We start from the raw sequence: 26,078 nt of genomic DNA, 5'->3' as shown, positions 1-26,078 counted from the left end.
ATGTTGGGGGGGTGTGGCCACGTGGGGGGGCGTGGCCACACCAGGCACCACCCCTTTCATCACACCTGCCATACCCCCAGCAAAGGGGGGGGGCTACAGATGGCTCCACCCCCTTTGCACCTACCATTCCCATCACCTCTCAGCAATGGGGGGTGTGGCCTCACTGAGGGGGCGGAGCCACCAGCTCTGAGGGGCGTGGCCCCACCCGGCCCCACCCCCTATTCCCCCCCCACATACCTAACAGATGCAACAACCATGCACACAGCAGCCCCCTCCAGGCCCCGCCCCCCGGCTCCCCGAGGCCCCGCCCCCTCACGGAGGCCCCACCCCCCCACACACCTTGGCGAAGGCCCGGAGGCGGGCGCTGGGCTCCCGCGACGTCGTCACCATCACCTTGGGGGGCTCCAGCCCCGCCCACCGGTACTCGTCGTCCTGGCAACCCGTGACCTCTGCCATGCGGAGGGGGAGGGGGCTCAGGCGGGGCCACGCCCACTCGGCCAGGCCACGCCCCCCGCGGGGCTCCCTCACAGGGGGGTGTTGGGCCAAACCATTCCCCCATGGGGGGGGGGGGTAGGACTGAACCATTCTGTCATGGGGGGGGAATTTGGGGTTAATTTAGGGGAATTTGGGGCTAAACCGCTCCCCAAATTGGGAGGGAATTTGGGGGTCAAACCATCTCCAATTTGGGGAAGATTTTAGGACTAAACCACTCCCCAATTTGGGAGAGATTTTGGGGGTGGGGGAATCGGTCCAGTCCAGTCCCCAATTTTGGGGGGCATTTGGGGCCGTTTCATGCCCCAATTTGGGGGGGAATTTGGGGCAAAAACAACCTCCAAATTAAGAGAAATTCAGAGCAAAACCATCCCCTGATCTTAGGGGAATTTGGGGCCAATCCACACCCCAATTTTGGGGGGGGGATTCGGGGGTCAAATTATTCTCCAATTTGGGCAAAATTTGAGCCAAACCGTTCCCTAATTTTGGGGGAATTTAGGACTGAACCATTCCACAATCCAGGGGGAGAATTTGGGGCCGAACCATTCCCCAATTCGGGGAAGTTTCGCCCCCCAATTTGGGGGATATTCCCGCCCGATCCGTTCCCTAATTTTGGAGGGTTTTGGGTCAGTCGCTTCCCGGATTTTGGGGAGTTTCGGCGGTCACTCACCGTCCCCGTCGGGGCCGTCGAACTCCAGGGCCGTCTGCAGGGCCAAGGCGTCATGGCGCAGCTCCGGGGGCAGCGGCCGGTTCTCTGCGGTGGAAGGAGGGGGGTCAGAGGGGTCCCAAATCCGAGGTTTCCACCCCAAAATCGCATCCTGCACCTCTCAGATTCATGTTCTTCTCTAAATTTATGTCTTTTTCTTCTAAATCCCTACTTTCTTCCCCAAAACCTTGTTCTTTCCCTCGGGATTCCTCTCTACCCTCTCAAATCAGGGCACTTTTCCCCCCACAGATTCTTCTCCCCCAAATTCATGTTTTTTTCCCCCAAATCCTGTCCTTTCCCCCCAGATTCTTGTCTTCTTCTCCAAATTCTGATGCTTTCCCCCCAAATTCCAGTCCTTTCCCCCCAAAGCTGGGGTCCTTTCCCCCCAAATTCAAGTCCCTTCCCCAAAATTTGGTCTCCACCCCCCAAATTTGGGTCCTCTTCCCTCAAATTTCTTCTCTTTTCCCCAAGTTTATGTCCTTCCCCTCAAACCCAAGTCCTTTCCCCCCAAGTTTCTCCTCTTTTCCCCAAATCCGGGTCCTCTCCCTCCAAATTTCTCCTCTTTCCCCCAAATTTGGGTCCTTTCCCCCCAAATTCCTCCTCTTTTCCCCAAGTTGGAGTCCTTCCCCCCACATTCGGGTCCTCTCCCCCCCCCAAATTCACACCGTGCCCTTCTCCTGCATTCACGTCTCCCCAAATCTGTGTCCTCTCCCCCCAAAACGTGCTTCCTCCCCCCCAAATTGGTGTCACCCCCCCAAATCACCCCCAGCTTCACATCCCCCCTCCCCAGATTCACGTCCCCCCCCCACATTCACATTCCCCCCTCCCCAATTTCACGCCCCCCTCCCCTCACCGTCCAGCGCCTGCCGCAGCTGCTCCTTGCGCTGCTGCTGCCGCCTCAGCCGCTCCTCCTGCGCCCGCCGCTGCAGGTACTCGCGCCGCTGCCGGGCCTGGCGCCGCAGCTGGGGGAGGGAAACCCAAAATACCCCCCGAGCCTATAATAACCCCCGGGGAGGGGGCGCAGCGCCCCCCCCAAACCAACCCCCCCCCCCCCCCCCCGGACGCGCCACGGTACCATGGTGGCGGCTCCTGCGCTCCTCAACGCTCTCCACACGCCGCCTCAGCGCCTCACCAAGAAGGGCGGCGCCGATTGGCCGAGCCAGCGGCGACCAATCAGCGCGCGCCATGCTGCGGGAAAAAGGGCGGAGCGGCGAAGCCCCGCCGCTAAGATGGTGGCGGGCGCGCCGCTTCCTCCCGCCTCTAAGATGGCGGCCGGCGCCGCGCGTTGGGGCGCTCTCCCGGCCGCCCGCGACAAACATGGCGGCCGGCGCGGCTTCGCGGGGGCGGGCGGGCGGCCCTCAGCGAGGCCCCGCCCCGCGCGGCGCCGCGCGCGCTGATTGGCGGCGGCGCCGCGCGCCGCGCTCTGATTGGCGGGCGCCGCGGGCGGGCGTGAGGCCGCGGTGGGGCGGCGCGGCGAGGGCGGCGGCGAAGCGGCGCTGGTTCTGTAGCGTCGCGGAAAGAGGGAAAAAGAGGCAAAAAGAGACAAAAAGTTGCCTTTTTTTGTCGGGTTTTTCACCGCGGTTCGTGACGGGCGATGGCGGCGGAGGCGGCGCTGTGCCGGGAGCTGGACGCGGCGGCGCTGGAGCTGCTCGAGGCGCTGGAGACGCTGCAGCGGCGCCGCGACGCCTTCGCCGCCTGCCTGGAGCAGGTGGGGACGCGCCGGGGGGGGACGCGGGGACTCGCTGTCGCCTGTGTCCCCCTCCCCCCTGGTGACACCCGTGTCCCTCCCCCCCCCAGGGGTGGCTCTCCCTGTCCCAAGCCCGCTACGCCCTGGGCTGCCACCGCGTTTCGGCCCTGCAGTACGGGGCCACCATGGACCCCCGCGTCCGCGTCGCCACCAGGTGGGGACACGGCCGGGGGGGGGGGGACATTGGGGGATACGGGATTTGGGGGAGGGGGTCGGGGGACACGGGGACATTGGGGGACATTTAGGGACACGGGGGGGGCTGTAGGGGGGTTGGGGGACATTGGGGGACACGGAGGGGGGACATGGGGACACAGGGGATGAGAACATGGGGGGGCATTGGGGGACCCGGGGGGATTGGGGGGGTCGGGGGACCCGAAGGGGGGACGTGGGGACACCGGCGATGGGGACATTAAGGGACATTTAGGGACACGGGGGCTGTGGGGGGGGTTGAGGGACATTAGGGGACATTTAGGGACACGGGTGAGGGCTTTGGAGGGGTTTGGGGACATGGGGTAGGGGGACACAGGAGCCATCGGGGGGCCCCCTATTTTGGGGGGTTGACGGGGGGGGTCCCCAGTTTTGGGGGGGGCAGGGGGGTCCCAAGGAGGGGGGAGGGGACGGGGGGGTCCCCAAAGTGGGGGGGTGGCAATGGGGGGGAGGGTCCCCCTTAGTTTTGGGGGCGCCCTCACCTCCGTTCTGCCCCCCCCCCCACAGGCCGGGCCCGGGGGGGGCCCCCCGCTTCGAGGAGCTGCTGGCGCCGGAGGGGGGCCCCCCCGAGCACCCCCCAGCAGGTACCGGGGCGTTTTGGGGGGTCACAGGGGGATTTGGGGGGGTCAAATGGGGGCTACGGGGGGCCGGGGGGGTTATTGGGGTGATTTGGGGGGGTCACAGAGGGATTTGGGGGGGGTTGGGGATGCAATGGGCGATTTGGGGGGTCAGAGAGGGATTGTGGGGGTGGTTGGGGGGTCATGGGGCGATTTGGGGGGGTCACAGGGTGATTTGGGGGGTCAAATGGGGGCTATGGGGATCTGGGGGGTTATTAGGGGGATTTGGGGGGGTCTGGGAGGATCATGGGGAGTTTTGGGGGGTCACGGGGTGATTTGGGGGGGTCGATTGGGGTCTACGGGGGGCCCGGGGGGTTATTGGGGCGATTTGGGGGGGTCACAGGGGGATTTGGGGAGGTTTGGGGGGGCAATGGGTGATTTGGGGGGGTCACAGGGGCTTTTGAGGGGGGTCATGGGGGATTTGGGGGGTCACGGGGCAATTTGGGGGTCAAATGGGGGCTATGGGGTCCTGGGGGGTTATTAGGGCGATTTGGGGGGGTCATGGGGGGATTTGGGGGGTCAAGGGGGGTGCTGAGGGGGTCACCGGATTTTTGGGCTCGATCCCCCTCAATCTGGGGGGTCCCGGGCTGGCACCGACCCCCCCCCGTTCCCCCCCCAGGGCCGCGGCAGCGTCGCGGGGGCCCCCCGGGGCCCCCCCCGAAACCGGGGACCCCCCCGAAGCCGGGGCCCCCCCGCGACCCCCTGACCTGGTTCGGCATCCTGGTGCCCCGGAGCCTGCGGCAGGCGCAGGGCAGCTTCCGCCAGGGTGAGAGCCCCGAAACGGGGGGAAACGGCCCCGAAACGGGGGGAAACGGCCCCGAAACGGGGCGGGGGGGCACCCCGAAACGGGGCGGAAAGCGCTGGAACGGGACCCCCAAAGTGTGGGGGGGGAAACGGGTTGGGGGGGACAAAATGGCGGCTCCAAGATGGCGGCGGCGCCCCGAAACGGCGCTGCCCGAAATAAGGGGGGTTTCACCCCAAAACGGGGTGGGAGGACCCCCCCAAAAAGAGGAAGAGCCCCAGAATGGGGGGAAAAAAACCAAATTTGGGGTCATGGAATGATGGGAGAGACACCAAAACGGGGTAGAAACACCCCTAAAAGGTGAAAAAACACCCCAAAAAGAGAAAAAATGTCTCTAAAAGAGGAAAAACATCCCAAAAAAAGAAAAATGCCCCCAAAGGTACCAAGTAATGGCAGAAAAAATCTCAAAATAAGCAAAAATACCTGAAAATGGAGAAAAGACCCCAAACTAACACCAAAAATCAGGCAAAAACACCCCAAAACAGGGAGAGATTCTAAAATAAATATTGAAGAATGATGGGAAACAGCCCAAAATGGGCAGAAATCCCCCCAAAATGGGATCAAACACCCAAAAATGGGCAAAACCACCCCAAAACGGTGTTAAATTATGGGGTGAGAAGGTGCCGGAAAGGGGAAAAAAACGCCCCCCAAAGGACCAAATAATGGCAGAAAACATCCCAAAATGAGTGAAAACACCCCAAAATGGAGAAACGATCTCCAATTAGCATCAAGAAAGAGGTAAAAACTACCCCAAAATGGAGAAATATCCCCCCAAAAGTCTCAAGAAATGGAGAGAAAACACCCAAAACGGGCAGAAATCCGCCCAAAAGGGGATCAAGTAATAAGGAACGTCCCAAAACAGGCAAAAGCACCCCAAAATGGGTTTAAATTATAAAGTAAGACTCCAAAAAGAAAGAAAAAAAAACCCAAAATAAGAGGAAACCCCCAAAATTGAGGGGGAAAAAAAACCAAAATTGGGAAGAACCAAAAACTGGGGGGGGAAAACCCAAAATTTTTGGGAAAAAAATACCGAATTAGGAAGACGTGGGAAACCACCGAAAAGAAACACCCAAAACCGGCTGCGGTGCCCCCAAAATCGCTGCGTTTTGCCCCAAACCGGCCGTCTCGGCCCCAGAATTGAGGCCCCGGATGGTCCCAAACCGGCCTTTTTCCGCCCGGAACGCAGGCGTCTCGCTGGCCGTGGAGCTGGCGCAGCTGCAGGGAGCCGTCGCGGCCGCTGGCGCCCGCTACCGGGCCCTGCTGCGCCGCAAGCCGCACGGAAACACGGAAACGTCTGGAAAAACGGAAACATCCAGAAAGATGGAAGGTTCCAGAGAGACGGAAACACCCGGAAATGCAGAAAGTTCCAGGGAAGCGGAAACTTCCGGCAATGCGGAGCTTTCTGGGGAGCTGGAAACGTCTGGTAACACAGAAACGTCTAAGGATGCGGAAACGTCCGGAAAAATGGAAACGTCCGGAAAGACGGAAGCTTCCAGGGAGGCGGAAACACCCGGAAACACAGAAAATTCCGGGGAGGTGGAAACTTTCGGCAACACGGAATCTTTTGGAGAGGTGGAAACGTCTAAGGATGCGGAAACGTCCGGAAACGGGGAAACTTCCAGGGATGCAGAAGCTTCCGGAGAGATGGAAACTTCCAGAAACACGGAAATTTCTAGAAACGCGGAAATTTCCGGGGACACGGAAACATCCGGGGACGCCGCGAGGGACGCGGAAAGGCCTGTGGCCACGGAGTCGGCGTGACGCTGGACACGCGAACGGCGTGACGTCGCACACGGCATCGTCGTGACGTCACACGCCACCGGCGTGACGCCGAACATGGAACTGGCGTGACGTCAAACATGGCATTGGCGTGACGCTGCACACGGAATCGTCGTGACGCCACATGGAACCGGCGTGAGGCTGGACACGGAATTGTCATGACATCACACGGAACTGGTGTGACGCGAACACGGAACTAGCGTGACATCGAACACGGCATTGGCATGACATCACACACGGCATCGTCGTGATGTCACATGCAACCAGCGTGACGTCACACGCAACCGGTGTGACATCGAACACGGCATTGGCGTGACACCAAACATGGAACTGGTGTGACGTCAAACATGGCATCGGCGTGACGTCACACGGAACTGGCGTGACATCGAACACGGCATTGGCGTGACACCAAACATGGAGCTGGTGTGACGTTGAACATGGCATCGGTGTGATGCCACACATGGCATCAGCGTGACGTCACATGCAACCGGTGTGACATTGAACACGGAACCGGCATGACATCATATGCAACCGGCGTGACGTCGAACATGGCGTTGGCGTGACGCCGAACATGGAACTGGCGTGATGTCAAACATGGCATTGGCGTGACGCTGCACATGGAATCGTTGTGATGTCACACGGAAGCGGTGTGACATCAAACACGGAACTAGCGTGACGCCAAACACGGCATCAGTGTGACATCACACGGAACCGGCGTGACATCAAGCACGGCATTGGCGTGACGCCAAACATGGCATCAGTGTGACATCACACGGAACCGGCGTGACATCAAACATGGCATTGGTGTGACACCAAACATGGAACTGGCGTGACGTCAAACATGGCATTGGTGTGACGTCACCCATGGAATCGTCGTGATGTCACATGCAACCAGCGTGACATCGAACACGCCGTTGGCGTGACATCACGCGCAACTGGTGTGACACCGAACATGGTATTGGCATGATGTCAAACATGGCATCGTCGTGACGTCACACGCAACCGGCGTGACATCGACCACGGCATTGGCGTGACGCCACACACGGCATCGTCGTGACGTCACACGCAACCAGCGTGACATCGAACACGGCGTTGGCGTGACGTCGAGCATGGCATTGGCGTGACGCCGCACACGGCATCGTCGTGATGTCACACGCAACCGGTGTGACGTCAAACACGGAACCAGCGTGACATCGACCGCGGCATTGGCGTGACGCCACCCACGGCACTGTCGTGACGTCACACGCGACCAGCGTGACATCGAACACGGCGTTGGCGTGACGCCGCACACGCGTGATGCAGCCTTGGCGTGACCACGGGGGTGGCGCGTTGGCGCACGTGGCTGCGGTGGGGGGGTGACACGTGTGACAATAAACACGCTGTGCCCTGGCGCGTCCCGTGTCCCCGACACGTGTCCCCAACACGTGTCCACATCCCGTGTCCCCCACACGTGTCCCCGACCTGTGTCAATGCACAACCGTGTCTTGCGCACGTGTCCCCGTCCCCAACATGCACCCGTGTCCTGGACACGTGTCCCCGTGTCACCAATGTACAACCCTGTCCCCAACACGTGTCCTCAACACGCACCTGTGTCCCATGTCCTGGACACGTGTCCCGTGTCCCCAATATGCACCCGGGTCCCCAAGGTGCAACCGTGTCCTGTGTCACCATGTGTCCCATGTCCCCAATGTGCAACCGTGTCCCCAACATGTCTCGTGTCCCCGACGCACCTGGGTCCCCAACACGTGTCCTGTGTCCCCAATATGTGTCCCCAACCCATGTCCCCATCTGCATGTCATGTCCCCAACACGTCAACATATCTCATGTCCCCAAGTGTCCTGTGCCATGTCCCTGTCCCCAACCTGTGTCCCCATGTCCCCAATACATGTCCTGTGTCCCCAATGCACAACTGTCCCCAACATGTGTCCCCAACCCATGTCCCCGTCCCCAACACGTGTCCTGTGTCCACAGCACATCTCATGTCCCCAACAGTGTCTCGTGTCCCCAACACGTGTCCCTGCCCTAACCTGTGTCCCATGTCCCCAATGTGTCCCCAACCTGTGTCCCGTGTCCCCAATACGTGTCCCCAACCTGTGTCCTGTGTCCCCAAAACATGTCACCAGCACGTGTCCTGTGTCCCCAAAACATGTCCCCAACCTGTGTCCCTGTCCCCAACACGTCCCGTGTCCCCCAGCACGTCCCATGTCCCCAACACGCACATGTGTGTCCCCAACCTGTGTCCCATGTCCCTAATGCGTCCCCAACTCGTGTCCTGTGTCCCCAACCCATGTCCCCATCCTCATGTGTCCTGTGCCCCCATCTCATGTCCCCAACACGTGTCCTGTGTCCCCAACATGCACAAGTATGTCCCTAACATGTGTCCCATGTCCCCAATGTGTCCCCTACCCATGTCCTGTGTCCCCAATACATGTCCCCAACCCATGTCCCCAACACATCTCTTGTCCCCAACAGTGCCTTGTGCCCGTCCCCAGCCTGTGTCCCCATGTCCTGTGTCCCCGTGTCCCCAATGTGTCCCCAACCCGTGTCCTGTGCCCCAACCTGTGTCCCGAACACGTCCTGTGTCCCCAATACACAACTGTCCCCAACCTGTGTCCCCGTCCCCAACACGTGTCCCATGTCCCCAAAACGCACAAGTGTCCTGGGTCCCCAACATGCACGTGTGTCCCCAACCTGTGTCCCATGTCCCTGATGCGTCCCCAACCCATGTCGTGTCCCCAACGTGTGTCCCCAACAGTATCCCACGTCCCCATCCCCATGTGTCCTGTGTCCCCAACGCATCCCATGTCCCCAACACATCTCATGTCCCCAACAGTGTCCCGTGTCCCCAACGTGTGTCCCATATGTGCGTCCCTGCCCCCAACCTGTATCCCGTGTCCCCAACCCGTGTTCTGTGTCCCCAACACACACACGTGTGTCCCCGTGTCCCCAAATCACCCAACGCCCCGTTACTAAACACGGCTACAACCTCCCCAAAAAGGGGCCCAGGCGTCCGGGGGCGCCCCTCCCCCCCCCCAGGGCCCCGCCTCCTCCCCCCCCACCCCCGCCTGACAGGCAGCGCGGCGCAGCCAATGGGGAGGCGCGTCTCGCTGCCGGGGCGGGACAGGCCGTCTCAGCCAATCGCGGTGCAGGGCTCAGCACCGGGGGGGGCGGGACAGCAGCGCTGCGGCCAATGGCAACGCTTCCCGCTCGAACCGCCGGGCACGGGCGCGGCCATCTTGGGCTCCCCTCGCCGCGGCGCCTGCCTGGGCGCGGCCATCTTGGTGCCGGCCATCTTGGGGCCACGTTGGTGCCACCTGGCGGCCATCTTGGCGTCACCTGGTGGCCATATTGGGTGTCACCTGGTGGCCATCTTGAGGGGGCGTCACCTGGCGGCCATCTTGCTGCCCCATTGGTGCCCCTAGGTGGCCATCTTGGGTGTCACCTGGCGGCCATATTGGTGCCACACTGGCATCACCTGGGAGCCATCTTGGGTGCCACTTGACGGCCATCTTGGTGCCCCATTGGCATCACCTGGTGGCCATCTTGGTGCCCCATTGGTGTCCCTAGGTGGCCATCTTGAGTGTCACCTGGCGGCCATCTTGGTGCCCCACTGGCATCACCTGGGGGCCATCTTGGTGCCCCATTGGTGCCCGTAGGTGGCCATCTTGGGTGTCACCTGGTGGCCATCTTGGTGCCACACTGGCATCACCTGGGAGCCATCTTGGTGCCCCTAGGTGGCCATCTTGGGTGTCACTTGGCGGCCATCTTGGTGCCCCATTGGCATCACCTGGGGGCCATCTTGGGTGTCACCTGGCAGCCATCTTGGTGCCCCATTGATGCCCCTAGGTGGCCATCTTGGCGATACCCAGCGGCCATCTTGCCACTCCGGCGTCCCCTCCCCCGACCCTCGGCGGCCATCTTGGCCCCGCCCCCCTCCAAAACAAGGCACCGGGGCGTCGGGGGAGGGGAGGGGCGGCTTTACGCACGTCTATTTATTAGGGTCGGCCTCCTCCCCTCCCCCCCCCCTCGGAGCCCCGCCCCCCTGGGCGGGGGAGGAGCCTGGGGGGGGCCCGCCGGCCCCGCCCCCATCCGAACGCCCCTCCCCCTCCGAGGCTTTGGGGGGGAGGGGAGGGAGGCGGGGCGGCGGCGGCGACATCACGTGTGGGGGGGCGGAGCCAAGACACGACACGATGGGGGGTGGGCGGGGCCTGCGGCGGGGGTGGCGGCGGGGGGGGCGGGGCTAGCGGATGGTGTAGCGCACGTAGGGCACCTCGATGTCGGCGTCCGAGTCGTCGTTGCAGCAGAGCTCGAAGACGAGGGCCTTGACGTGGCGGCCCAGCTTCTTCTTGGAGACCCGCGCCACGATCTCCGTCATGCTGCCGGGGGGGGGGAAGGGGGTGGGGTCAGCCGCGGGGTGGGGTGGGGACACGACTGCCCCGCCCCCCCCTCCCCCGGGGGGTGCCTGTCGCCCGTGGGACGTCTCCACCACCCATAATCCCATGGTCTCCACCCATGGGACGTGTCCACCACCCATGGGACGTGTCCACCACCCATAACTCCATGTTCCTCACCCTTAACCCTGTGTCCATCACCCATGGGATGTGTCCACCACCCATAATCCCATGCTCTCCACCCATGGGACGTGTCCACCACCCATAATCCCATGTCCGTCACCCATGGGATGTGTCCCCCACCCATAACCCCATGTTCCTCACCCTTAACCCTGTAGCCATCACCTGTGGGACGTCTCCACCACCCATAACCCCATGCTCTCCACCCATGGGACATGTCCACCACCCATAATCCCATGTTCTCCACCCATGGGACGTGTCCACTACCCATAATCCCATGCTCTCCACCCATGGGACATGTCCACTACCCATAATCCCATGTTCTCCACCCATGGGACGTGTCCACCACCCATAATCCCCATGTCCACCACCCATGGGACGTGTCCACCACCCATAATCCCCATGTCCACCACCCATGGGACGTGTCCTCCACCCATAACCCCATGTTCTCCACCCATGGGATGTGTCCTCCACCCATAACTCCATGTCCATCACCCATGGGACGTGTCCACCACCCATAACTCCATGTTCTTCACCCATGGGACGTGTCCACCACCCATAACCCCATGTCCGTCACCCCTGGGACTTGTCCACCACCCATATCCCCATGTCCTCCACCCGTGGGAAGTGTCCACCACCCATAACTCCATGTTCCTCATCCTTAAGCCCATGTTCTCCACCCGTGGGACGTGTCCACCACCCATAATCCCATGTTCTCCACCCGTGGGACGTGTCCACCACCCTTTAACCCACGCCCACCACCCAGAGGACGCGTCCACCCACCGATAACCCCCCGCCCATCACCCGTGGGCCCCGCCCCCTGCCCTGGAAGCCCCGCCCCCCCCCGGGAGGCCCCCCCCCCCCCCGGCCTACGGCTGGTCGTGGCGCTCGCGGAGCTTGGCGGCCGGCATGAAGAAGGAGTAGAGCATGGAGACGCCCTGGGACAGCATGGTGATCTCCAGGCGGTGCTCCTTCTGCGGGGACACGGGCGGCGTTGGGGGGGGACAGCGGGGGGACGCGGGGGGGTGGCCCCCGTGTCCCATGTCCCTCCATGTCCCCCATGTCCCTCCATGTCCCCCATGTCCCTCATGTCCCTCCATGTCCCCCATGTCCCTCCATGTCCCCCATGTCCCTCCATGTCCCCCCATGTCCCTCCATGTCCCTCCATGTCCCCCCATGTCCCATGTCCCTCCATGTCCCCCCATGTCCCTCCATATCCCTCCATGCCCCCCATGTCCCCCCATGTCCCTCCATGTCCCCCATGTCCCCCCATGTCCCTCCATGTCCCTCCATGTCCCCCCATGTCCCTCCATGTCCCCCATGTCCCTCCGTGTCCCTCCATGTCCCTCCATGTCCCTCCATGTCCCCCCATGTCCCTCCATGTCCCCCCATGTCCCCCCATGTCCCTCCATGTCCCTCCATGTCCTTCATGTCCCCCATGTCCCTCCATGTCCCTCCATGTCCCCCATGTCCCCCCATGTCCCCCCATGTCCCTCCATGTCCCTCCATGTCCCCCCATGTCCCTCCATGTCCCCCCATGTCCCCCATGTCCCTCCATGTCCCCCATGTCCCCCATGTCCCTCCATGTCCCCCATGTCCCCCCATGTCCCTCCATGTCCCCCCATGTCCCTCCATGTCCCTCCATGTCCCTCCATGTCCTTCCATGTCCCCCCATGTCCCTCCATGTCCCTCCATGTCCCTCCATGTCCCTCCATGTCCTTCCATGTCCCCCCATGTCCCCCCATGTCCCTCCATGTCCCTCCATATCCCTCCATGCCCCCCATGTCCCCCCATGTCCCTCCATGTCCCTCCATGTCCTTCCATGTCCCTCCATGTCCCTCATGTTCCTCCATGTCCCTCCATGTCCTCCATGTCCCTCCATGTTCCTCCATGTCCCTCCATGTCCCCCCATGTCCCTCCATGTCCCCCATGTCCCTCATGTCCCCCATGTCCCTCCATGTCCCCCCATGTCCCTCCATGTCCCCCCATGTCCCTCCATGTCCCCCATGTCCCCCCATGTCCCATGTCCCTCCATGTCCCTCCATGTCCCTCCATGCCCCCCATGTCCCTCCATGTCCCTCCATGTCCCCCCATGTCCCCCCATGTCCCTCCATGTCCCCCCATGTCCCCCATGTCCCTCCATGTCCATGTCCCTCCATGTCCCTCCATGTCCCTCCATGTCCCCCATGTGCCTCCATGTCCCCCCATGTCCCTCATGTCCCCCATGTCCCTCCATGTCCCCCCATGTCCCTCCATGTCCCCCATGTCCCTCCATGTCCCCCCATGTCCCCCATGTGCCTCCATGTCCCCCATGTGCCTCCATGTCCCCCCATGTCCCCCATGTGCCTCCATGTCCCCCATGTCCCTCCATGTCCTCCATGTCCCCCATGTCCCTCCATGTCCCCCCATGTCCCCCATGTCCCTCCATGTCCCCCCATGACCCTCCATGACCCTCCATGTCCCCCCATGTCCCTTCATGTCCCCCCACGTCCCCCACGTCCCTCCATGTCCCCCATGTTCTCCATATCCACGTCCCACGTTTCCATGTTCCTCCACGTCCCGTGTCCTCCCGTGCCCCTGTTGCCCTTCCACGTCCCCCCATGTCCCCCCAGGTCCCCATCCCGCATCCCCACGTGCCCCCCCACCTCCCCCCCCCACATCCCGCCGTGGGGCACCTTGAAGTAGGCCAGGAACTGGCGCAGGGTCATCTCCTGCCCGTCGGGCTGCAGCCCCTGCACCTCGAAGCGGTCCCACAGCGTCCACTCCACCTCGTAGTACTGCGGACGGCCGCGGCGTGGGGGGGGGGGGTCAGGCCCACGCCGGGGGTGGGGGTGGGTGGGGGGGCACCCGCGGCGCGGGGACGGGTGCCCCCAGCCACCCGGAGGGTGCTATGGGGCTGGGCGCTATGGGGCAGCACCCACCTCGTCCTCAAACCCCCAGAGAGACTCCAAGAACTTGGAGGAACCCATGGAGAACACCACTAAGATGCCGCCAGCCCTACTGGGCGCCCTTGGGACCCCCCTGGGACACCCGTATGGCTATAAAGGAAGGTCCTATGGGGTGCTATGGGGCGAGACGCTATGGGGCAGCACCCACCTCGTCCCCAAACCCCCCAGAGGGACTCCAAGAACTTGGAGGAACCCATGAAGAACATCACCAAGGTGCCTCCAGCCCTACGGAGCGCCCATGGGAGCCCCATAGGGCACCCATATGGCTATAAGGGAAGGTCCTATGGGGCAGGACGCTATGGGGCAGCACCCACCTTGCCCCCAAACCCCCAGGGAGACTCCAAGAACTTGGAGGAACCCATGGAGAACATCACCAAGGTGCCTCCAGCCCTACCAGGTGCCCATGGGGCACCCGTATGGCTATAAGGGAAGGTCCTATGGGGTGCTATGGGGCGGGACGCTATGGGGCAGCACCCACCTTGTTGCGGGGGCAGGCCAGGGGCTCGGAGAAGCCCACGAAGGGCAGCGCCAGGTTGAGGAAGGCGTTCTTGTAGGAGGAGAGGCGCCGGTGGCCCTGCACCAGCTTGTAGAGCTCCAGGCAGGCCAGGCCCACCACGGCCGCCGTCGTCGTCGCGATCGCCGGGATGATCTTGCCCGCGATCAGCTTGCTCTGCCGGCGCGACAGGTCCTTATGGATCCCGTAGGGGCCACCACGGGCGCCTAGGGACCCTGTACGGGTCCCGGGCGTTCCCCCCCTTACGTGGCCTACGGATCCTCCACGGGGCCTATGGATCCTACGTGTGCTCCACGGACCCCGTGTGTGCCCACGCGGGCCCTATGGATCCTGCGCCCGCCCGCCCTATGGACCCTATAAGTGCCCTGAAGGCCCTATATATGGTCTATGGAGCCTATATGTGCTCCATGGACCCTATGTGTACCCTATGGACCCTATGTATGTCCTACAGGTCCTATGTGGGCCCTCTGGATCCTGTGCCCGCCCACCCTATGGACCCTATAGGTGTCCTGAAGGCCCTATATGCGGTCTATAGATCCTATATGTGCTCTATGGACCCTACATGTGCCCTACGTGTCCTACACGGGCCCTATGGATCCTGCGTCCGCCCAGCCCACGGACCCTATATGCATCCTATGGACTCTATATGTGTCCTATGGGTCCTATATATGGTTTATGGATCCTATACATGCCCCATAGACCCTATATGTGACTTATAGGTCCTACGTGGGCCCTCTGGATCCTGCGCCCACCCACCCTATGGACCCTATAGGTGCCCTGAAGGCCCTATATGTGGCCCACGGAGCCTATACGTGCCCTATAGATCCCATACGTACCCTGCAGAGCCTCCATCTGCCCTCCAGCCCCTAACGCACCCCCCCCGGACCCTATATGTGCCCCCCGGGCCCTATACGTGCCCCCCGGACCCTCTACGGCCCCTCCGGGGTCCCCGCGGGTGCTGTACGGGGCCTAGGGACCCCCCCCCCCCCCCCCGGCACCCCAGGGTGCCCCCCGGGACCCCCAACCACCCCCCTAGAGACCCCCAGGGACCCCCCCGGCACCCCAGGGACCCCCAAGACCCCCCCCAGGGACCCCCCAAGCACCCCAAAGACCCCCCAGGGACCCCCAACCCCCCCCCCAGCACCCCAGGGACCCCCAAGGACCCCAGGGTGCCACCCAGGGACCCCCTGAGACCCCCTAGGGACCTCTAGGACCCCCCAAGACCCCCCTAGGGACCCCCAAGCACCCCAGGGACCCTCCTGAGCCCCCCAAAGACCCCCCCCCCCAGCACCCCAAAGACCCCCCCAGGGACCCCCTGAGCCCCCCTAGAGACCCCCAGGGACCCCCCCAGCACCCCAGGGACCCCCAAGGACCCCCAAGACCCCCCCCAGAGACCCCCAGGGACCCCCTGGCACCCCAGGGACCCCCCTGAGCCCCCCAAAGACCCCCCCCCAGCACCCCAAGGATCCCCCAGGGAACCCCTGAGACCCCCCAGGGACCCCCAACCCCCCCCAGGGACCCCCCCAGCACCCCAAAGACCCCCCCAGGGACCCCCAACCCCCCCCTAGAGACCCCCAGGGACCCCCCCAGCACCCAAGGGACCCCCCCAGGGACCCCCCCAAGACCCCCCCAGCACCCCAAAGACCCCCCAGGGACCCCCAAGACCCCCCCAGCACCCCAAAGACCCCCCCAGGGACCCCCCAGCACCCCAAGGACCCTCCTGAGCCCCCCAAAGACCCCCCCAGCACCCCAAAGACCCCCCCAGGGACCCCCAACTCCCCCCTAGAGACCCCCAGGGACCCCCTGAGCCCCCCCAGGGACCCCCCAGCACCCCAAGGACCCTCCTGAGCCCCCCAAAGACCCCCCCCAGCACCCCAAAGACCCCCCCAGGGACCCCCAAGCACCCCAGGGACCCCCAAGACCCCCCCTCTGCACCCCAAGGACCCCCCAGGGACCCCCAAGACCCCCCCCAGGGACCCCTAGGACCCCCCAAGACCCCCCCCCCAGCACCCCAAGGATCCCCCAAGACCCCCCTAGGGACCCCCCCAGGGACCCCCAAGCACCCCAGGGACCCCCAAGACCCCCCCAGCACCCCAAGGACCCCCCCAGGGACCCCCCCAAGACCCCCCCCCAGCACCCCAAGGACCCCAAAGACCCCCCCAGGGACCCACAAGCACCCCAGGGACCCCCAAGACCCCCCTCAGCACCCCAAGGACCCCCCAGGGACCCCCAACTCCCCCCTAGAGACCCCCAGGGACCCCCCCAGCACCCAAGGGACCCCCCCAGGGACCCCCCCAAGACCCCCCCCCAGCACCCCAAGACCCTCCCAGGGACCCCCCAGCACCCCAAAGACCCCCAGGGACCCCCAAGACCCCCCCTAGGGACCCCCAGGGACCCCCCAGCACCCCAAAGACCCCCCCTAGTGACCCCCAAGACCCCCCCCAGCACCCCAAAGACCCCTAGAACCCCCCAAGACCCCCCTAGGGACCCCCAGGGACCCCCAAGCACCCCAGGGACCCCCAAGACCCCCCTAGGGACCCCCAGGGACCCCCCAGCACCCCAAAGACCCCCCAAGGACCCCCAAGACCCCCCCCAGCACCCCAAGGACCCCTAGAACCCCCCAAGACCCCCCTAGGGACCCCCAGGGACCCCAAAGACCCCCCTGAGCCCCCCAAAGACCCCCCCAGCACCCCAAGGACCCCTCAGGGACCCCCAAAACCCCCCCAAGGACCCCCCAGCACCCCAGGGTGCCCCCCCCCCCACCTTGTGGCGGTCGGCCGGGGGGATGTCGTAGTTCTCGGCGCGCAGGTTGGAGGCGGCGACGATGAAATCCATGTGGAAGTTGGTGTCGTCGTCCTGGGTGGGTTGGGGGGGGGACACGGGTGGGTGGGGGGCACCCATGGGTGCTGCCCCACAAGTTATGGGGGGAAAAGGGGGGCACCCACCTTCTCGAACTCGACGGGGAACATGCGGAAGCCCGGCAGCTCCTCGGGGCTGGGCAGCGCCGCCTTGAGCTCCTCCAGGCGCCCGTCGTCTGCGGGCGACGGCACCCATGGGTGCCCCACGGTGACCCACGGTGACCCACATCACCCCACGGCGCCCATAGGTGACCCAAAACGGGCCCAGGGTGCCCCGAATCCCCCCTACGCTGGACCTTGGTGGTGGTGGGGGGCACCCAAGGGACCCTTGGTGGCACCCGTGGGTGCTCCATGGTGGCCAACGGTGACCCATGGTGCCCCATGGTGACCATGGGTGACCCACGGTGACCCACGGCGCCCATAGGTGACCCAAAACGGGCCCAGGGTGCCCTAAATCCCCCCTACGCTGGACCCCGGTGGTGGTGGGGGGCACCCGAGGGACCCTTGGTAGCACCCATGGGTGCTCCATGTTGGCCAACGGTGACCCATGGTGACCCACGGCGCCCATGGGTGACCCAAAACGAGCCCATGGTGCCCCGAATCCCCCCTATGCTGGACCCCCGTGGTGGTGGGGGGCACCCAAGGGACCCTTGGTGGCACCCGTGGGTGCTCCATGGTGGCCAACGGTGACCCATGGTGACCCATGGTGACCCACGGCGCCCATAGGGACCCAAAACGGGCCCAGGGTGCCCTAAATCCCCCCTACGCTGGACCCCGGTGGTGGTGGGGGGCACCCAAGGGACCCTTGGTGGCACCCATGGTTGCTCCATGTTGGCCAACGGTGACCCATGGTGACCCATGGTGACCCACGGCGCCCATGGGTGACCCACGGTGACCCAAAACGGGCCCAGGGTGCCCTAAATCCCCCCTATGCTGGACCCCGGTGGTGGTGGGGGGCACCCAAGGGACCCTTGGTGGCACCCGTGGGTGCTCCATGGTGGCCAACGGTGACCCATGGTGCCCCACGGCGCCCATGGGTGACCCACGGTGACCCACGGCACCCATAGGTGACCCACGGCGCCCATAGGTGACCCAAAACGGGCCCAGGGTGCCCCGAATCCCCCCTACGCTGGACCCGGTGGTGGTAGGGGGCACCCAAGGGACCCTTGGTGGCACCCGTGGGTGCTCCATGGTGACCCACGGCGCCCCGAACCACGGCCCTGATGGCCCCTACGCCCCCAGGGTGGCCCCCCAGCACCTATGGGGGCACCCAGCACCCCAAATACCCCCCCAGCACCCCGTATCCCCCCTCCCCAGCCCCCCCAGCACCCATGGGTGCCCCCCAACACCCCACATCCCCCCTCCCCAGCCCCCCAACACCCCAAATCCAAGCACCCCAGCCCCCCCAGCACCCATGGGTGCCCCCCAGCACCCCATATCCCCCCTCCCCAGCCCTCTGGGACTCCGTATCCCCCCACCCCAACCCCACCAGCACCCATGGGTGCCCCCAGGACCTCCATATACCTCCACCCCAGCCCCCCAGCACCCCATATCCCCCCTCCCCAGCCCCCCAGCACCCATGGGTGCCCCCCAACACCCCAAATCCAAGCACCCCAGCCCCCCCAGCACCCATGGGTGCCCCCAGGACCCCCATATCCCCCCTCCCCAGACACCCAGCACCCCAAATCCAAGCACCCCAGCCCCCCCCCAGCACCCACGGGTGCCCCCCAGCACCCGCGCGCACCGACGGCGGCGCTGGCGCTCTGCAGCTCCTGGTCGGAGACGTGGATGCGGACGCCGGCCTTGGGCGTGAAGTCGGGCACCCGCACGTGGCGCAGCAGCTCGCCCACGGCCGCCCGGTCCCGCGAGCCGCCGATGCCGTAGCTCTGCGCGTACAGGTTGGCCGCCGCCACCACGTAGTCCAGGTGCAGCGCCTGGAGGCACCCAAGGGTGGGTATATGGCACCCAAGGGTGGGTACGGGGCACCCAAGGGTGGGATATGGCACCCAAGAGTGAGTATATGGCACCCAAGAATGACTATATGGCACCCAAGGGGAAGTATATGGCACCCAAAGGAGGTTATATGGCATCTAAAGGGGTTATAGGGCACCCAAGGGTGGGTATATGGCACCCAAGAGTGAGTATATGGCACCCAAAGGGGGAAATGTGGCACCCAAAGGGGGTTATATGGCATCTAAAGGGGGTATATGGCACCCAAGGGTGGGTATATGGCACCCAAAGGGGGTTATATGGCATCTAAAGGGGGTATATGGCACCCAAGGGTGGGTATATGGCACCCAAAGGGGGTTATATGGCATCTAAAGGGGGTATATGGCACCCAAGGGTGGGTATATGGCACCCAAAGGGGGTTATATGGCATCTAAAGGGGGTATATGGCACCCAAGGGTGGGTATATGGCACCCAAAGGGGGTTATATGGCATCTAAAGGGGGGTATATGGCACCCAAGGGTGGGTATATGGCACCCAAGGGTGCGGATATGGCACCCAGGAGTGGGTATAGGGCACCCAAAGGGGGAAATGCGGCACCCAAGGTGGGGATAGGGCATCTAAAGGGGGGTATATGGCACCTAAAGGGGGTTGTATGGCACCCAAGGGTGGGTATATGGCACCCAAGGGTGGGATAGGGCACCCAAGAATGAGTATATGGCACCCAAAGGGGGTTATATGGTATCTAAAGGGGGGTATATGGCACCCAAGGGTGGGTATATGGCACCCAAGAGTGAGTATATGGCACCCAAAGGGGGTATATAGCATCCAAAGGGGGGTAAATAGCACCCAAAGGTGGGTATAGGGCACCCAAGGGTGGGTATAGGGCACCCAAAGGGGGAAATGTGGCACCCAAGGTGGGGATAGGGCATCTAAAGGGGGGTATATGGCACCCAAAGGGGGTTGTATAGCACCCAAGGGTGGGTATATGGCACCCAAGGGTGGGTATAGGGCACCCAAGGGGGGTACATGGCACCCAAAAATGAGTATATGGCACCCAAAGGGGGGAATATGGCACCCAAGGTGGGGATAGGGCATCTAAAGGGGGGTATATGGCACCTAAAGGGGGTTGTATGGCACTCAAGGGTGGTACATGGCACCCAAGGGTGGGATATGGCACCCAGGAGTGGGTATATGGCACCCAAAGGGGGTTATATGGCATCTAAAGGGGGGTATATGGCACCCAAGGGTGGGTATATGGCACCCAAGAGTGGGTATATGGCACCCAAAGGGGGTTATATGGCATCCAAAGGGGGGTAAATAGCACCCAAAGGTGGGTATAGGGCACCCAAGGGTGGGTATAGGGCACCCGAAGGGGGAAATGCGGCACCCAAGGTGGGGATAGGGCATCTAAAGGGGGGTATATGGCACCCAAAGGGGGTTGTATGGCACCCAAGGGTGGGTATATGGCACCCAAGGGTGGGATAGGGCACCCAAAAATGAGTATATGGCACCCAAAGGGGGTTATATGGCATCTAAAGGGGGGTATATGGCACCCAAGGTGGGGATAGGGCATCTAAAGGGGGGTATATGGCACCCAAGGGTGGGTACGGGGCACCCAAGGGTGGCACATGGCACCCAAGGGTGCAGATATGGCACCCAGGAGTGGGTATAGGGCACCCAAGGGGAGATATATGGCACCCAAAGGGGGTTATATGGCATCTAGAGGGGGGTATATGGCACCCAAGGGTGGGGATAGGGCACCCAAGGGTGGGATATGGCACCCAAAGGGGAAATGCAGCACCCAAAGAGGGTTATATGGCATCTAAAGGGGGGTATATGGCACCCAAGGGTGGGGATAGGGCACCCAAGGGCGGTACATGGCACCCAAGGGGGTTATATGGCATCTAAAGGGGGGTGGTGGGCACCCAAGGGTGGGTATAGGGCACCCCAGGGGGAAATGTGGCACCCCAAAGGGGGAAATGTGGCACCCAAAGGGGGGTATATGGCATCTAGAGGGGGTACATGGCACCCAAGGGTGGGTATACGGCACCCCAGGGTGGGATATAGCACCCAAGGGGAGGTATATGGCACCCAAGGGGGTTATATGGTATCTAGCAGGGGGTGGTGGGCACTCAAGGGCCGAGATAGGGCACCCAAGGGTGGGATATGGCACCCAAAGGAGGTTATATGGTATCTAAAGGGGGGTATATGGCACCCAAGGGTGGGTATATGGCACCCAAGGGTGGGATATGGCACCCAAAGGGGGAAATGTGGCACCCGAAGGGGATTATATGGCATCTAAAGGGGGATATATGGCACCCAAGGGGGGGTATAGAGCACCCAAGGGTGGGATATGGCACCCAAAAGTGAGTATCTGCACCCAAAGGTGGGTATAGGGCACCCAAAGAGGGTTATATGCATCTAAAGGGGGTTATAGGCACCCAAGGGGGGTCATATGGCACCCAAAGGGTTATATGGCACCCAAGGGGGGGTATAGGGCACCCAAGGGAGGGACATATGGCACCCAAGGGGGGTATATGCCCTCTAAAGGTGGGTATATGGCACCCAAAGGTGGGTATAGGGCACCAAGGGGGGTATATGGCACCCAAGGGGGGTCATACGGCACCCAAGGCAGGGGGTATATGGCACCCAAAGGGGAGGTATATGGCACCCAAAGGGGGGGGTATAGGGGATTTAAAGTGGGGTGGGGGGCACCCAAGAGTGACAGGGGGGCACCCAAAGGTGCTATAGGGCACCCAAGGGAGGGGATAGGGCACCCAAAAGGGGGGGGTAGGTGACACCCAAAGGTGGTAGGTGACACCCAAAGGGGGGGGTAGGTGACACCCAAAGGGGGGGGTAGGTGACACCAAGGGGGGGTAGGTGACACCCAAGGGGCGGTAGGTGACACCCAAAGGGGGGGGGGTAGGTGACACCCAAGGGGGGGGGGTAGGTGACACCCAAAGGGGGGGGTAGGTGACACCCAAGGGGGGGTAGGTGACACCCATGGGTGCTGCCCCCCCCCCCCCCGCTCACGTTGTCGGGGTCGAAGGTCAGCGGGTGGGGCAGCGCTTGGGCCCCGACCAGAACAGCGTCCCCGAGTTGGTCTTCTGCCGGGTGGCAGCGATGACGTCATCGGCGGGGCGGTGACGTCATCGCGGGGGCGGTGACGTCATCAGAGCGGTGATGTCATTGGGGGCGGTGATGTCATCGGGGAGGGGAGGAGGGAGGAGAGCGAGGGGGGAGATGAGGGGGGTGGGGGCAAAACGGGGCCCCGAATCCCCCCCCCGAATCCCCCCAAATTGCCCAAATCGCCCCAAATTGCCCTGAATTGCCCCAAATTGCCCCGAATTGCCCCAAATCGCCCCGACCCCCCCCAAATTGCCCTGAATCCCCCCAAATTGCCCCGAATCCCCTGAATTGGCCCCAAAACGCCCTGAAACGCCCTCAAGTCCCCCCAAACCCCCCCGAATCCCCTGCAACCCCCCAAATCCACGCAAAACCCAAATCCCATGCAACCCCCCGAATCCCACGCAAACCCCCCAAATTCCATGCAACCCCCCCCGAATCCCACGCAAAACCCCCCAAAATCCCATGCAAACCCCCCCGAATCCCATGCAAAACCCCCAAATCACACGCAAAAGCCCCCGAATCCCATGCAAAACCCTACAAATCCCATGCAAAACCTCCTGAATCCCATGCAAAACCCCCCAAATCCCATGCAAAACCCCCAAACCCCATGCAAACCCCGCAAATCCCACGCAAAACCCCCCGAATCCCACGCAAAACCCCCGAATCCCATGCAAAACCCTACAAATCCCATGCAAAACCTCCTGAATCCCATGCAACCCCCCCCAAATCCCATGCAAAACCCCCCAAATCCCATGCAAAACCCCCCAAACCCCATGCAAACCCCGCAAATCCCATGCAAACCCCCCTGAATCCCATGCAAAACCCCCCAAATCGCATGCAACTCCTCCAAATCCCACGCAAAACCCCCCGAATCCCGTGCAAAACCCCCCGAATCCCCTGCAAACCGCCCAAATCCCATGCAAACCCCCTGAAATCCCATGCAAACCCCCGAATCCCATGCAAAACCCCCCCGAATCCCATGCAAACCCCCCCGAATCGCATGCAAAACGCCCCGAATCCCAGGCAAAACCCCCTGAATCCCATGCAAAACCCCCCGAATTGCCTGCAAGACCCCCCAAATCGCCTGCAAAACCCCCAAAACTGCATGCAACTCCTCCAAATCCCATGCAAAATCCCCCAAAATCGCATGGAAAACCCCCTGAATCCCATGCAAAACCCCCCGAATTGCCTGCAAAACCCCCCGAATTGCCTGCAAAACCCCCCAAATCCCATGCAAACCCCCCCCAAATCCCATGCAAACCCCCCCGAATCCCATGCAAACCCCCCTGAATCACCTGCAAACCCCCCAAATCCCACGCAAAACCCCCCAAATCCCATGCAAACCCCCCAAATCCCATGCAAAACCCCCCAAATTGCACACAACCCCCCCCAAATTGCACGCAACTCCTCCAAATTGCATGCAAAACCCTACAAATCCCATGCAAAACCCCCCGAATCCCATGCAAAACCCCCCAAATCCCATGCAAACCCCCCAAAATCCCATGCAAAACGCCCCAAATCCCATGCAAAACCCCTGAAATCCCATGCAAACCCCCCAAATTGCCTGCAACCCCCCCGAATCCCATGCAACCCCCCCAAATCCCACGCAAAACCCAAATCCCATGCAAAACCCCCCAAATCCCATGCAAAACCCCCCGAATCGCCTGCAAAACCCCCCAAATCCCATGCAAAACCCCCAAAATCCCATGCAAACATCCCAAATCCCATGCAAAACCCCCTGAATCCCCTGCAACCCTCCCCTGAATCCCATGTAAACCCCTGGAATCCCATGCAAAACCCCCAAAATCCCATGCAAACATCCCAAATCCCATGCAAAACCCCCAAAATTGCATGCAAAACCCCGCAAATCCCATGCAAAACGCCCAAATTGCATGCAATCCCCCCGAATCCCATGCAAAACCCCCCAAATCGCCTGCAAAACCCCCCAAATCCCATGCAAAACGCCCAAATCCCATGCAAATCCCCCGAATCCCATGCAAAACGCCCCAAATCCCCTGCAAAACGCCCCAAATCCCATGCAAAGCGCCTAAATTGCATGCAAATCCCCCCGAATCCCATGCAAATCCCCCCGAATCCCACGCAAAACCCCCAAATCCCATGCAAAACGCCCCAAATCCCATGCAAAGCGCCCAAATTGCATGCAAATCCCCCCGAATCCCATGCAAAACCCCCAAATCCCCTGCAAATCCCCCCAAATCCCATGCAAAACGCCCCGAATCGCATGCAAAACGCCCAAATCCCATGCAAATCCCCCTGAATCCCATGCAAAACGCCCAAATCCCATGCAAAACCCCCCAAATCGCCTGCAAAACCCCCCAAATCCCATGCAAAGCGCCCAAATTGCATGCAAATCCCCCCGAATCCCATGCAAATCCCCCCGAATCCCATGCAAATCCCCCCAAATCCCCTGCAAAACGCCCCAAATCCCATGCAAAACGCCCCGAATCGCATGCAAATCCCCCCGAATCGCATGCAAAACCCCCAAAATTGCATGCAACCCCCCCGAATCCCATGCAAAACGCCCCGAATCCCATGCAAACCCCCCCGAATCCCACGCAAAACCCCCCGGATCGTCGCCGTCGCACCTGCCCGGGCGGGAAGTTGTGCAGCAGCTGGCGGATGTTGTTGCGGTACTGCGCGTGCCAGTGGCGGCAGGCCCAGGCGACGCAGTCGGCCCAGGCGCGGGGCCGCTCGGCCACCAGGCTGCGGTGCAGCGCCTCGAGCACCTCCAGCGGCTGCGTCCCCGCCAGCCGCAGCGTCCGCTCCACGAAGCGCCCGTCCCTGCGCGGGGGCGGCACCCACCGGACCGTTTGCACCCCAACGCGCTCGCGCCGCTGCCAGCTTGCAGCGCGCAATCGCGTTTGCATGGCTGCGAGGCTGCATCGTGCGTGCAAAGCGCGTTTGCATGGCTGCAAGGTTGCATCTTGCATGCAAAGTGCGTTTGCATGGCTGCAAGGTTGCATCGTGCATGCAAAGCGCGTTTATATTGCTGCAAGGTTGCAGGGTGCAACTGCTTTTGCATTGCTGCGAGGTTGCATCGTGCATGCAAAGTGCGTTTGCGTGGCTGCGAGGTTGCAGGGTGCAAGCGATTTTGCATTGCTGCAAGGCTGCATCGTGCATATAAGTATGTTTGCGTTGCTGCAAGGTTGCACCGTGCAACTGCGTTTGCATTGCTGCGAGGTTGCATCGTGCATGCAACTGCACGTTTGCATGGCTGCAATGTTGCATCGTGCATGCAAAGCGCGTTTGCATTGCTGCAAGGTTGCAGCGTGCAACTGCTTTTGCGTTGCTGCGAGGTTGCATCGTGCATGCAACTGCGCGTTTGCGTTGCTGCAAGGTTGCATCGTGCATGCAAAGCGCGTTTATATTGCTGCAAGGTTGCATTGTGTGTGCAACTGCTTTTGCATTGCTGCGAGGTTGCATCGTGCATGCAAAGCGCGTTTACATTGCTGCAAGGTTGCAGGGTGCAAGCGATTTTGCACTGCTGCGAGGTTGCATCGTGCATGCAACTGCGCTTGCATGGCTGCAAGGTTGCATCGTGTGTGCAACTGCTTTTGCATTGCTGCGAGGTTGCATCTTGCATGCAAAGCGCGTTTGCACGGCTGCGAGGTTGCATCGTGCATGCAACTGTGCATTTGCATGGCTGCAAGGTTGCATCGTGCATGCAACTGTGCGTTTGCATGGCTGCAAGGTTGCATCGTGCATGCAACTGCGCTTGCATGGCTGCAAGGTTGCAT

General features: G+C 62.4%; 3 protein-coding genes across 4 annotated transcripts in view; 1 reads left to right on the top strand and 2 right to left on the bottom strand.

The window, feature by feature from the left end:
• IMP4 (IMP U3 small nucleolar ribonucleoprotein 4) overlaps window positions 1–2,368 on the bottom strand; it is a 43,335-nt gene extending 40,967 nt beyond the window's left edge. For both annotated transcript variants that reach the window (XM_067315119.1, XM_067315118.1), the window contains exons 1-4: window positions 2,274–2,368; window positions 2,052–2,160; window positions 1,163–1,246; window positions 340–449 (exon numbers count right to left, since the gene is read on the bottom strand). In XM_067315119.1, coding sequence (XP_067171220.1) covers window positions 340–449; window positions 1,163–1,246; window positions 2,052–2,160; window positions 2,274–2,276 — 306 coding nt within the window. In that variant the 5' untranslated portion in view covers window positions 2,277–2,368. The remainder of the gene's footprint in view (window positions 1–339; window positions 450–1,162; window positions 1,247–2,051; window positions 2,161–2,273) is intronic.
• A 296-nt stretch (window positions 2,369–2,664) lies between these two features.
• Window positions 2,665–7,665, top strand: CCDC115 (coiled-coil domain containing 115). The gene is made up of 5 exons (XM_067315124.1): window positions 2,665–2,906; window positions 2,996–3,099; window positions 3,660–3,736; window positions 4,254–4,535; window positions 5,758–7,665. The coding sequence occupies exons 1-5, from the start codon at window positions 2,793–2,795 to the stop codon at window positions 6,330–6,332; spliced, it is 1,152 nt and encodes a 383-aa protein (XP_067171225.1). The 5' UTR covers window positions 2,665–2,792; the 3' UTR covers window positions 6,333–7,665.
• A 2,904-nt stretch (window positions 7,666–10,569) lies between these two features.
• Window positions 10,570–26,078, bottom strand: part of UBA1 (ubiquitin like modifier activating enzyme 1) — a 56,462-nt gene continuing 40,953 nt past the window's right edge. Inside the window, 10 exon segments of the mRNA XM_067315117.1 lie at window positions 10,570–10,726; window positions 11,795–11,895; window positions 13,597–13,698; window positions 14,348–14,539; window positions 17,147–17,239; window positions 17,329–17,417; window positions 18,986–19,175; window positions 22,225–22,253; window positions 22,256–22,298; window positions 24,927–25,122. Of these exon segments, the coding sequence (XP_067171218.1) occupies window positions 10,591–10,726; window positions 11,795–11,895; window positions 13,597–13,698; window positions 14,348–14,539; window positions 17,147–17,239; window positions 17,329–17,417; window positions 18,986–19,175; window positions 22,225–22,253; window positions 22,256–22,298; window positions 24,927–25,122 (1,171 nt within the window). The 3' untranslated portion in view covers window positions 10,570–10,590.

This window comes from Apteryx mantelli, chromosome 42, assembly GCF_036417845.1.
Source record: "Apteryx mantelli isolate bAptMan1 chromosome 42, bAptMan1.hap1, whole genome shotgun sequence".
Classification (NCBI taxonomy): Eukaryota; Metazoa; Chordata; class Aves; order Apterygiformes; family Apterygidae; genus Apteryx; species Apteryx mantelli.
The sequence above is the reverse complement of the archived record's forward strand: the minus strand, read 5'-3'. Positions and strand labels throughout refer to the sequence as shown.

What these genes read in the sequence shown, in the direction of transcription:
- CCDC115 (XM_067315124.1), top strand. Translation starts at nt 2,793, where the DNA reads ATGGCGGCGGAGGCGGCGCTGTGCCGGGAGCTGGACGCGGCGGCGCTG. An exon ending in CCCCGAGCACCCCCCAGCAG is followed by an intron (nt 3,737 to 4,253) that starts GTACCGGGGCGT and finishes GGGGGTTATTAG; the next exon opens with GGCGATTTGGGGGGGTCATG. An exon ending in GCAGGGCAGCTTCCGCCAGG is followed by an intron (nt 4,536 to 5,757) that starts GTGAGAGCCCCG and finishes CCCGGAACGCAG; the next exon opens with GCGTCTCGCTGGCCGTGGAG.